Source organism: Varanus komodoensis, unplaced genomic scaffold (genome assembly GCF_004798865.1).
Source record: "Varanus komodoensis strain SLA01 unplaced genomic scaffold, ASM479886v1 scaffold20_1, whole genome shotgun sequence".
Lineage (NCBI taxonomy): Eukaryota > Metazoa > Chordata > Lepidosauria > Squamata > Varanidae > Varanus > Varanus komodoensis.
This window is the reverse complement of record NW_025335587.1, coordinates 19598681-19610566: the sequence shown is the minus strand read 5'-3', so window position 1 is coordinate 19610566 and position 11886 is coordinate 19598681. Positions and strand designations below refer to the sequence as shown.

The 11886-nt window shown below is 51.6% G+C and overlaps 1 protein-coding gene across 3 annotated transcripts in view; it reads left to right on the top strand.

The window, feature by feature from the left end:
- Positions 1-5286: 5286 nt before the first annotated feature.
- Positions 5287-11886, top strand: part of VPS53 (VPS53 subunit of GARP complex) — a 31809-nt gene continuing 25209 nt past the window's right edge. For all 3 annotated transcript variants that reach the window (XM_044430248.1, XM_044430247.1, XM_044430249.1), the window contains exons 1-4: positions 5287-5414; positions 6337-6417; positions 8911-8960; positions 10945-11011. In XM_044430248.1, the coding sequence (XP_044286183.1) occupies positions 5331-5414; positions 6337-6417; positions 8911-8960; positions 10945-11011 (282 nt within the window). In that variant the 5' untranslated portion in view covers positions 5287-5330. The remainder of the gene's footprint in view (positions 5415-6336; positions 6418-8910; positions 8961-10944; positions 11012-11886) is intronic.

Here is an 11886-nt window from a genome sequence, read left to right as displayed (position 1 = left end):
AGAGCAGAAAGTTTCACGTGAGTTATGGATAGCCTTCTCAGTGGTGGCACCCTGACTGCAGCAGCTGGCACAGATTTTGTTGGCCTGCTTTTGTTGAAGTCTATGTGTGATTACGCCTATGGACAGTAGCTCATCTTGCCATATAGAGAAAATATATATATTGAAACGTACCAACACTAATATTTTATTTTTATGGATCTTTTCACTGCTTGGATGTATGGACCTTGGCAATAAAAAAGACTGAAGGCAAAAACCTTTTCAAAGGTTATTTATGATGTTCTAACTTATTGTTGTAAGCCGCCCCGAGGCTTCGGCGAATGGGGCGGCATAAACATGTTTTAATACATAAATAAAAAATAAATAAACCAAGTTGAGCTTTGGAGGAGAGTCTTCTGTTGGCTCATCCAGGGTCGGGCGCCCGCCAGATCTACCTTTGGAAGTTTCCCTCTGAATAACGCAACCTCCCAGTGCTTGCTGCAGACGCGTCCCCGCGCTCTCTGTTGGGAAGACGAGACGGCACGCGTGTCGCAAGCCTGGAGATAAGGAGCAGGTCTGGAGAGCTTGAGCTGTGGTCCTCGTTTCGAAGAGGCGAGGCAGTCCTTACGCCGGTGCTTCGAGGCGCTTGTGATAGCACCAACCTCTTTATGACTGGGTGTGCCGGCTGCACACCAGCTTCACCTCTGCAGGGCTGCATGCCTGGCCTCTCTTCCCACCTCTCTCCCGGGCTGAGGGACTTTCTTGCTGAACCCGAAAGCAGCGCCACAGGTTTGGCTGTCTCCCATCCTTGCGGGACGCCCCAGATGATCCTTCGGGGACCTTGCCCCACGGCTTCTACCAGGCCTGCCGTGAGCAGGAGGAAAACATCGTATGTTTATTTATTGTATGGAAGCCGTCCCGAGGCTTATGCGAATGGGACGGCATACAAAAACTCCAAATAAATAACTAAATAAATCTTATAGTCACCCCAAAAGCTGCTTGGCCTGGCACAGGTGGTGCTTCCAGTTCTGGACGAGGAAACTCTGGCCCCCCATCTCCCAACTACTGGGGCTGGCTCCAGGCTTGGACAAGGTGTGGGGCAGAAAGGTCCTTTGATGGAGATGCCCTCCAACACCTCCAAACAGCCTTGGGAGAAGACCTGATGTGTTGTCTGGTCCCATTCGCACACATTTTGGGAACTCCAGGAGCTGGGAATTTCAGGCCTGGTTTAGCCCCAAGAGCAGGCATTTCAGGCTTCAGGTAGACGGAAAAAGCCAGGGCTGCACCCAGTGGTCTGTGGTTGGGGGCGCTGTGGGGGCCAGAGGAGAGGCATGGCCATCCAAGGAACCCCCAGAGTGCCGGAGTTCAGCTCCGGCCCTGAAGCCCTCAGCCCCTGAAGTGAAGGATTCCTCCAGTCCCTAACCTGGTTAAAGTCTAAAAACAAAAGGTAAGTCACATAACCATCTGTTTCCTTAATCTGCAAGTTCAAAGGTCTGCTATGGATGGGCTTCCCTGTTCTTAATGTTTGCAATAGGTTTTAGTGGGTCTAATGTCTAAAAAGAGTGTTACGTCTCACCTTTATTGTGCAAGAAACCCAAAGCGGCAAGGTGTAGTGATGAGGACATTCTACCGGGACTCAGCAGATCTGAGTTCAGCTCTCTAGCTGGCCACGAAACTCGCTGGGAGACTCTGGGCCAGTTGCGGATTCCCTGCCTAATCCACCTCGCAAGGTTGTTCTGAGCTGCTTCGGGTCGCTTGCAAGAGGAAAAAAGGCAGGTGTAATGTAATAATAACAACCATCCATTTAAAGAATGAGTCCTTGTAATTTTCAGGCCAAGGTCTGTGCATTCAAAGACCTGCCCAGTAATTGTCTCTGGGGAAGAGGCAAAACACGTCAGCCATCTGGAGCCAGGGATAATGCAGCTGCAGGCCCTTGATGCATCTGTGTTCTCTTGATAAACACACTTCTCTTTTTAAATTCCCCTGCTCGACATTCCAGCCTTCATCGCAACCTATTTCGACACGTCCTTCGTATCTCCCTCGCAAGCGAAACATATCAGCGTTCTGCGGGGGCCTTTTCTGTTCCAGCCCGTAATTTGCCCTGGAAATAGTTGGGCTGCATTCCAAAAAAATGAGTGTCTCCAACACTCCTTGGAAGCTTTTGTGGCAAGAGGTGAAGGGTGTGACTGAGAAACTCTCTTTGGGGAGAGGCCCTGGCCCCATGGTGGTAACAGCCTGGCTTTGCTCCTCCTCTGCTCCCCAGCACCTCCTGGCAGGTGAGGGTAAACTCCCCTCTCGGCCCTGGAGAGCTTCAGCCAGCCAGGGGAGAGGATACGGGGCCTACCTGGACCACTGTCTGTCTTGTCTTGCACAAACCTAATGGTGGGTGAGCTGCCCTTCCGGCGCCGACCGGATCCCTCGCATTGTTTGGACACGGATTCTGCTCAAAACCCTCTCCATCCACGCCCTCCTTTCCACCTCCCAGAAAAACCTGCACAAGGACCCAACTGGAGCAGACAGAGTCTGTCTGTCTCCGGCAGTCTGTTCCCACAGCAGCCAACCCAGGAAACCTACAAGCCAAGCAGACCCTGTTGCCCATGTTCCCCAGCAACTGGTCTATCCAGCTGTCCTGCCTCTGACACTAGGAGCCATTGAGACTAACAGTCTTTGATAGTGTTCTCCTCTGGGTTTATCCAGTCGCCCTTTTAAGGGGTGATCTTCTCGACACTTCGTGGAAGCCCACATCAGATTTCAACTCTGGGCTGCATGAAGAAGTCTTCCCCATACTCGGCCGGAAATTGCCTGCCCATCAACTTCATGGGATCACCCCTTTGGGTTCTAGTTCAAGAGCCTCTGTCTTTTCCATTCCAGGAGTAATTTTTTACACCTGAATCACATCCCCACTTACTGGCCTTATTTCCAGGCTCAAAGGTACTATCTGGCTTGAAAAATGAGGACTGAATTTTCTGTGACCCCTCAGAGGCCCACCCCATACGCAGACTTCTTTTCTTGGGCCTTGTACCACCAGCCCGAAGGATCTCCTTTCTCTTCTGCCCCCACAGCTTCAAGCTTCTGAATCCCCCTTCTCTTTTCATTCCTGTTTGCTCGGAGTTGCGTGCTGTTGTTTACCTAGCCAAGAGGAAAGTATTGCTCAAGCCAGCCACCCACGAAAGGGAGGTATCGGCGGGTTTAAGGGAATGCCCAGATCGGAAAACTGATGTCTTTGGGAGGGGACCCAGAGAGAAGACTCCTCGGTCCTCCAAAAAGCCCAACCCAGTAACCTCAATTTCGGGGGCGGTGGAATATTGCCCGGTGGGTGTGTGGGAGAACGGGACAGAGCAGGCCATACAGAAACCTCTCATCCTGCAACATTTTGCTGCAGTTCTCAGGAGCCGTCGCTTGCGATTGTTCCGAACCATGACAAATCTTAAGAAGCAACTGTTGCTGGCTGGCTGGGGAATGACCCCACGGATGTATCTGTGATCCCACTATCTCTAAGCGCCTTTTCCAGGAATTTTTCCAGGGGCAACGGACCAGAAGGAAATGAGGCCCGTGCTTTGTACACACACCGGACCAGTTAATCAGCAAAGCTTCTTCCAGCGTGCGAATGCCAGGAGACGGAGCAACGGGTAAAGGCCAAGCTGCAAAGTGCTGCAGAGAGAGACTGGGGTTTGAGTGCCACGTAATTAATCCCCGCTCCAAGTTCTGAGACAGGGAGGCAGTGCCAACGTTGGTATTTATTGTGAGGTGTGTGGCAACATGCGGGGAGCCAGTGGGCGTGTGTGGAAACGGGGAAAAAGCAGAGTCCCCGGAGAACGTCGGAGGTGCTCGAACCCTTCAAAACAACAAGCACAAACAAGTCCGAGCGGCAGGAAAAAGCTTTCTGTGGCAGCGGTGGCATGGAGACGTGACTCAGAGGAGAACTTTGGAGAGTCTGTCTCGGCCTAGGCTACCTCGCAGGGTTGTTGGGGAGATGGGGAATGCCCTTTTTTTGGTCTGAACATTAAGGGACTATTCCATCCCCCCCCCCCCCCGTGGCAAATCAATTCGAGGAGCAGGGGATAGCATTTAGCACCAGGGATAGTTCCTTTAATGGTCAGGCTAAAACTCAGAGTGGATACACCACCGCGCTGACATGGAAGATAGCATCTGTCGCATGACTTCTGGCAAAGAAGCACATCTGTGCTTTGGGTATTTATTTATTTATTTATTTAAACATTTCTATGCCGCCCCTTGCCAAAGCCTTGGGGCGGCTTACAACACAATAAAATACAATAAAATACAAAAATAACAATATCAAATTAACAATATAAAATAAATAACAATATAATGACTGGCTGCCTCTGAAGTGGGTGTAGTTCAATAAGAGATTTCAAAATGGACAGTAAAGGGTTCCCTCTTCCCTTCTTGGGACGGTCTCTGAGGAAGAGCTAGAAATAAGGGCTCCTGGGCTGAGCTTGGAAGGATTAAAGCTCCTTTTTAAACACATCTGAACACCCAGGACACCAGACTCTGGGCTGCAAGGATGCGTGCCAGGAAGGTGCAGAGAGGCAGTGCCGCATAGTGGTTAAGAGCGTGGGACTGGGACTCAGGCGATCCGGGTTCGAGTCCCCGCTCGGCCATGGAGCCCACTGGGTGACTCTGGGCCAGTCACAGACTCTCAGCCCAGTCTACCTTGCAGGGTTGTTGCTGTGAGGATAGGTTTAAGAGCCTTCTTGAGTTCTTTAAAAAAGAAAAAGCTGCGATATAAATCTAATAAATACGTACATGCCTATTGATATATGTGCATATCCACACGTCGCATCTAACGTGCTTTCCCGATATGGCAGAGTTCAGCTGCCACCACGCTGGATGATGGGTGTTGAAGTCAGTACATTTCTGGTGCCTACTCTGTATTCTCCTCGGCGCCAAGTGAAAATCTTGTTATCTTCCCAGGAGTTTAACAGTTAACTTTTTTACTTTCGTTTTAATATCGCGTTTTATCCTGGACCGCTGCTATGCCTCTGTGGTGACTGAGTTGCAGTTGCTGCGGTTTTATTGTCGAATGTTATCTTTTTTCCCCTCTTGCTTGCGTGTTGTTAACCTTTGCTAAGCGCCCGGAGAGCCTCGGCTATTGGGCGGTATAGAAATAACGAAATACTCCCGGAGGGCGCCCGGCTGGAGAAGAGCAAGCCCGGAGTGGGCGTGGCCCGCGCGGAGCCCGCTCGGCCCCGCCCCCGCGCGCTCATTGGCTCCTCCGCGGCCGCCGCCGCCGAAGGGACCGCCCCCTTCCCCTGCGCCCCGCGGGTCCTCCGGTATCCCGGCATGCCGCGGTTCCCGGAAGCAGAGGAGGGGGCGGCGCTGCCGGGGCCGGGATGGAGGAGGACGAGCTGGAGCTGGCCGACGAGCTGGAGGCCGCCTTGCAGCTGGCGCCCGAGGTGCAGCAGGCCATCGAGCAGGTGCGCCGCGGGGGGGAGCCGGGCCTGGCGCGCGGCCTGGGGGGCTTCTGTGCGGGCCGGGGGGGGGAGGGGCGCGCTGGGCGGGTTGGGGGAAGCATGGCTGTGCGGGGAGGGTCTCTGCGGGGAGGGGGCCGCGGGGGGGCAGATGGCGGCCTGGGAGCCGCTCCCCTTGGACCGCGGCCGCCCTGCGTGCGTGCTTGGCGGGCGGGGGGCCACGGGAGGGCCTGGTTGGGGCGCTGCTGCTGCCGCCGCCTTCCGGAAGGACCCCGGGGTACCGGAGTGGGAGGGAGGGGAGCAGCGCATGCCTCTGGGGGGGCACCCGCTAAGGTGCACGGGGCAGGTGCGGGTGCGGGGTGACCTTGCATTTGCTTGCTTGGAGGCGGGTGTAAGGCGGCCTGTCGTTTATCTCACTAATTTATTTAAAACGTCTCTATACTGTCCTATACTTAGACGTCTCAGGACGGTTTACAATGAATTAAGTCTAAAAATAGAAATAAATAGGGTGGAAATGAGGGGACACTGTTTGAAAGAAGTGCTGTGCAATGCTGACACCAGACGTTTTCCTGATGGTTATTACCTTGCCCCCCACATCCCCCCGCCGCCTCTTGCCTTCCCGAGAGTACAAGCACCCTTGAAAATCTCATTGGTCTAAGTTTGGGCAGGCATGTCAAGAGCACACTCTTATGCGTGTTTGGGCGGAAAAATTTCCTACAATCCTATGCATGTGTAGGCAGCTGAAAGGCCTGCAATCCAGTGTGTATTTAAATGGAAAAAAGGGTTTAGTATTTTCCAGCCTGTGATGCTGGGTGATGTAGGGCTTTGTTCTGTCTTGACATGCCTGCGATTGCGCTCTTCAGTGTAAATCCAGGCTCCCGTTGCATGAAATTGCGGAGTGATGATTCCTGTTGTGCTTGGCTTATAGGTATTTCCCAGTCAAGATCCACTGGACAGAGCGGACTTCAATGCGGTGGAATACATCAACACGCTTTTCCCGACAGAGCAGGTGAGTTGTATCCTGCAGGCTTTGTGGTGTGATAGAGTGGGGTTTTGATCTGGTGTGTTGTTTTTGCCCTGTTTTTCTGCCTGTGGGTGCACACGGTGGCTAAAGATTCAAAATTCAAAAGATTGGTTCAAAATAGAGCTGCCAGGCTGCTGACGGGGATGGGGCGTTGTGTTCACATGACTCCAGTCCTCTGTCAGCTTCACTGGCTCCCCATTGAAGTCCGGGCCCAATTCAAGGTGTTGGTGATGACCTATAAAGCCCTTAATGGCTTGGGTCCTGGTTACCTGAAGGAGCGCTTACATCCATATATGCCTGCCTGCCCCTTGAGATCAGCGGGAGAGGCCCTTCTCCGGGAACCCTCCGTGAAGGAAATTAGGAGGGTGGGTACTCGGAGGAGGGCTTTCTCTACGGTGGCGCCCCACCTATGGAATACGCTCCCCAGAGAGGTCCACCTGGCGCCGTCGTTATTTGTTTTTCGGCACCAGGCGAAGACCTTTTTATTCAAACGTTATTTTAATTGTTAATATTTATTTATTTATTTATTGGCCAGGTCGACTCAAATTACATTGTTTTTATATTGTGTTTATTTATTTATTATTGTGAGCTGCCCCGAGGCTTTGGCGAATGGGGTGGCATAGAAGTTTCCTAAAAAAATAAATAGAAAGAAAGATGCCGTTTTGTGCATGTTTAGGCAGAAATAAGCCCTGGATTTCTCTAGCTTGCTGCGGGCCTTCTCTTGTGCATGGGTTCTGGTGGACTAAGGGTTGATCGGCACTTGCAGGTGGAACATTGGAACTGGAGTGATTTGTTTCCAAGCACTCTTCCCTTTCCGCACGCTCTGTGCCGCCAAAGTTGGTATGGTCACCTCTCTCTGCTAGCATTCATCTGCGTCTCTCTCTCCAGGGGGAAAGGAGATCGTATCGCACAGTGGCTGGACTACAATTCAGGAGACCTGGATTCTAGTCCCCACTAGGCCACGAAGCTCAGAGGGTGGTATTGGACCTCTCAGCTCACCCTACTTCACAGGGCTGTCGTGAGGCCAAAACTGAGAGAAAATTAAGTTGCCTGGGGTTCTTTGCAGGAAGAAAGGCAGGATGTAGATATGATAAATGCATAAAAATAAGGAAAGTCTGGTAAACCCTGAACTGCAGCAGAAATCTTGTCTTTCCACTCCCCTGGTTTAAACCTCTGTGGCCCTGCTGAATTTGTTTTTTCTGTTTGTCCACGGGAGGTCGCCATTTCCATTCTGTGGAGCATAGTCTGCCTCTGGGAGGCAGAAAACCCATCCTTAAAATTAGCAAAGGATTTCAGATGCAACAGACGCCAGACCTTCTGCTACATTTTAATTAACACAAGCATTTTTAGTGCCTTTCAGGGCATCTGCAGAAGCAATAAAATGATCGAATACGAATGCGAAGGGTTGGATCCAAAATTCCTTCCACTGAAGGAACGAGGGGGGTTGTTTATGGCCTCCTGTAGCCCCCTATGATCCACTGCTCTGGATTGGTGGGGGATGACCCTCCAGAACAGTCAGGTCGAAGGGTTTTGCGAGAGCTACATGGAGAGTTGGCAGAAAACGCTTCCCTGTCCTCTGTTTCTCTAGTGGGAGTCTGTGCTAGATCCTTGAATGCCAGGAGCTCTTTCCCTTACAGAAGGGACGCTCTCAGTCCAGACCGGCCATGGCAGTCCCGAAAGATGGTCAGTGAAATGCTTCAAAATGGAAGAAAGCCGCAGGAGCCCAAGGAAAATAAAAAGGGCCTCTTCTTGCTGCGGAAAGACCATGTTTTTCCAAGGATGCCAAGCTGACCTGTCTGGATGAAAGTACTCCAGATCTGTGGGACCACCAGCAAGAAGGCCCTCTCTGTCTCTCATAGCCAGGTACCCACACCTTTGGTGCCATGGCATCCACAGGATCCTTAGGCACGAGGAGGGAGGTATAGGAGGAGAGCGAGTTTAATTCCCAGAGGTCTTCCTTAAAGGGAAAGGTCTGTGTAATTTATTTCTCTACAGGGGCTGCCCCACGGCCAGGGGATGGGGGCAGCTACAGAGCCCTGCCCTTCCAACTGCTCCCCACCTCTGGCTTCATACTGTATTGATGGCCGAGTTATTCGCTAGCAAGGGCTGCATTTCCCGAGTGACCAGACATCGTCCTGCCGGCTTCTACCACATGGCCATATTTGAATTAATGAAGGCAATTAATATGCTTGACAGATCGTATTAATTTGCCACCCTAGTCATGCTAGGGTGTGTGCCTCAGTGGTCCCCTCAGCAGGCACCCCACGTTTCAGTTGTTTGGGTTTCAGTCTTGGGACGGTGTCCCTGACAGACAGACCCTCCTCTCTTGTCGTTCTGGATGCCAGGTAGGTGGCCTTGTACCCAGCGGGGAGAACCGTTCTGCCCGGTGCTGGTAGACTCGCTCTAGATCGTGTGACCATGTGCATTTCGCTATTTGGGAAGCATATCCTCGCCCTCAACCCATGTTTTGTCTTGCAGTCCTTGGCCAGCATTGACGACGTGGTCAACAAAATCAGGCTGAAAATCAGGCAAGTGGGGGCTTTTTTCCTAGTTTTCCCGAGTGGTTGGAATCTTTCATCCCTCTTGGATCAAAGCCAGGCAGGTAAAGCTGCCTGCGACTGGGTTAGGCTGTCGATCTGCCCACAGAAACCAGGTGTAGAAATCTGTTCAGGGCTGCGTCCTGCCTTCCACAGCAACGCTGGAGTCGAGGACTGGGTTGGTGGGACCCCCGCCAAGGCCCCACATGTCAGTGGGGCTCCATGGAAAACGGAAGAGTGTCCTTACCCACGTGCTTGTGTCCTAAAGCTTTGATGAGTAGAAATGGGTGAAGAAAGACTCCATACTCGTGGCTAACGGCTGTCCGTAGCTCCCTGCCCCTACAAATTCCTCTCATCCCCTTGCAAAACTCCTCTGGTGGGGGTGATTTCCATCCGTGAACTGTTCGTCTTGTGAAAGAGATACTTCCGATTCCTTTTCTTAAATCTTCTCCCAGTTGGACAGCCTCAGCTTTCATCTCATTTCCACCTCCTCCTCACATGTGTAATTTTAGTCATTTATTTATTTATGTATTTATTTATTAAAACATTTCTATGCCGCCCCTTGCCGAAGCCTCGGGGTGGCTCACAGCATAGAATAAAATACACAATAAATTTAGCCACGGCCTGCCCGCCACGATCGTTTTATCTCTTCTCACATGCTCTCGTGTGGTGCGTGCTCAGAAGATGGCCCAGGATTTTCTGAAATGCAGCAAGTGACATCCAGAGTTGAACGTGGGGCCCCCGGCGGGCGATAGGGGGCATTTGGCTTTGAACTCGCAGGCCTGGCAGCCCAAGCCCAGTGAAACGACCCCGGGTAGCCTATGAGTGAACGCCTCTATTTGGTGCCTCCACCAGAAGATGGGCAAGAAGGTTATTCAGGTTCAACAAGTAGTACAGTGAATTTCCCCAGTCTCCTAAAGCCATGATGGTCTCTAGAAGCCGTGCCAACGCTTTCAGCTTGTTCGGAGGAGACGGCCTTCACGTCAGTCATTCCATAGATAAGAGCTGCTTTTGCTGTGAGAACAAGCTGCTTGCCTCACAGAGCTCCCCTCCTCTGGCCGAGTCTCTCAGGAAAGGGGTCAGGACTAGCAGGTCCATCCCATCAGCTCTTCTTCCTTCCTCAAACTGTTTACAACTGGCACTAAATTTTAAGAATTGGTTTGATTCCCCTCCCTTCCCTCCTCACCCTTTTCCTTTTTGCACTGTGGTCTTTTAGATGGCAAGGCCAAGAACTCGCTTGCTTTCATTGTTCTTTGAGCTTCTCGGGGATCCTTTTCGGTTGAAGAGCAGGGTAGTATTCCTTTAAATGCATCCGAAAATAAGTTGCTAGCAGCCGTATTTTATAAGCTGGATTCGCCTGACCAGCCGGTATGGAAAGATGTGTACTATAATTGTCTAGTTAAAAGCAGGGGAGAGCAGCTCTCGATAGTGGGTGGAAAAAGGATGGAGTGTTTTTCGGCTCTCTGTCTCCTACTCCCTGCGTGGAATTTCCATGACTCCCCAAGGCAATGGGGAAATGCAAGACCACTCTGAAACAAGGCCTGCTTGCCTCAAACTGGGAATGTGGCACAACACCCCTTTGTAAACTTGGCTGCTTTCAGGGTTTGATACCTTTGACAGGTGTGTCTAGTCCAACACTCTGTTTCGAGAGTAACCACACAGTTCTCCCCTGTTCCCTGCCTCCGGGGAATTCACAAGCAGGGCACGTTTGCAGATACCCATCAAGAGAGGATTCTAGTTCCCTTCTTTCTAATATCATTGTGGAAATGAAAACTGAAACAAGATTCATATCTTAAGAGTTTATAAAGCTCCCCGTGGCACTGGCAGACAGGAATGTTTATTTAAAACTCAAAATACAGTGATATCTTTCTATCAGTGCTTGATCTTTCGGCAATATTTTCCTTTCTTTTTAAAAATGTTCTGGTACCGATTAATAATTTTCAGGCTGTCTGCTTTCCCCCCCCCCTCTTTCTAGACGTTTGGACGATAATATTCGGATTGTCGTGAGAGGGCAAACCAACGTTGGCCAGGATGGCCGTGAGGTATGTCTCTGCCGTGGGGGAACCAAAGGGGGGCAAATCTACCCAGGTCGAAAGCTGTCTGGCAGTCCCTTAAGCCCTGCATACACCCCTCTAAAATTCTGAATTTCCTCCTCGAATTTCCAGCAAGGAGGCCAGCTGGAGCCCACATTAAAATTGTGGCCGCCACCAGTGCAGGGTTCCAGCCCGTCTTGTGCCGGCTGTAGCTAACTTGGCTTACTTTCTCGAGTGTCCTGTTTCATCTGCCGGTTTCTTTTGGCACAGGCTAACCCCCTCCATCTTTGTGCTGTCCAGAGATGGTGGTCTGTCAGTCCCAACCTTTCCTGGCTGTTGCAAGGCTGAAATGGAGAGGAGGAGGGTCCTGTCGGCAGCCCCAGGGGTCCTTGAGAGAGGAAAATTGGGATATCAGGATAAAAGAGACGGCAGTTCTGCCCGGTTGTCTAGAGATGAAATGCCACGCTTCCTCGGACCTTGTCTTCCCCCTCTTCCCTTGGAATGCCTGGAGATAGATGGAAAGCTGCGATTCTCTTTCTTTCCCCTTGTACACCTTTTTAAGAAGGAAAGACCTGAGATGGGTTTCAGCTGCCTGCCAGCTTTGGTCTGAGACAGTGTCCAGGACGAGGCAGTCTGGGCCAGGCCCCTGAAGCATCGCCGGGCTTGTAAAAAAGAGTGTGGCTTATTTTTTGGCGCACATGGGCCCCGGGCCTGGCTTTGCGGGGCTCCCAGCCAGGCCCTGATGCAGAGGTTTGGCATGTCTGCGCGCAAAGCCCCCTGGAATGTCCGGGATTTCCCGGCTTCAGAACTCAGTAGGTCAGAGCGAAGAGAATCCGAGCGGGTCGCATTACACAGGAAAAGCTCTCGAATAGCCTTGCAGGCGG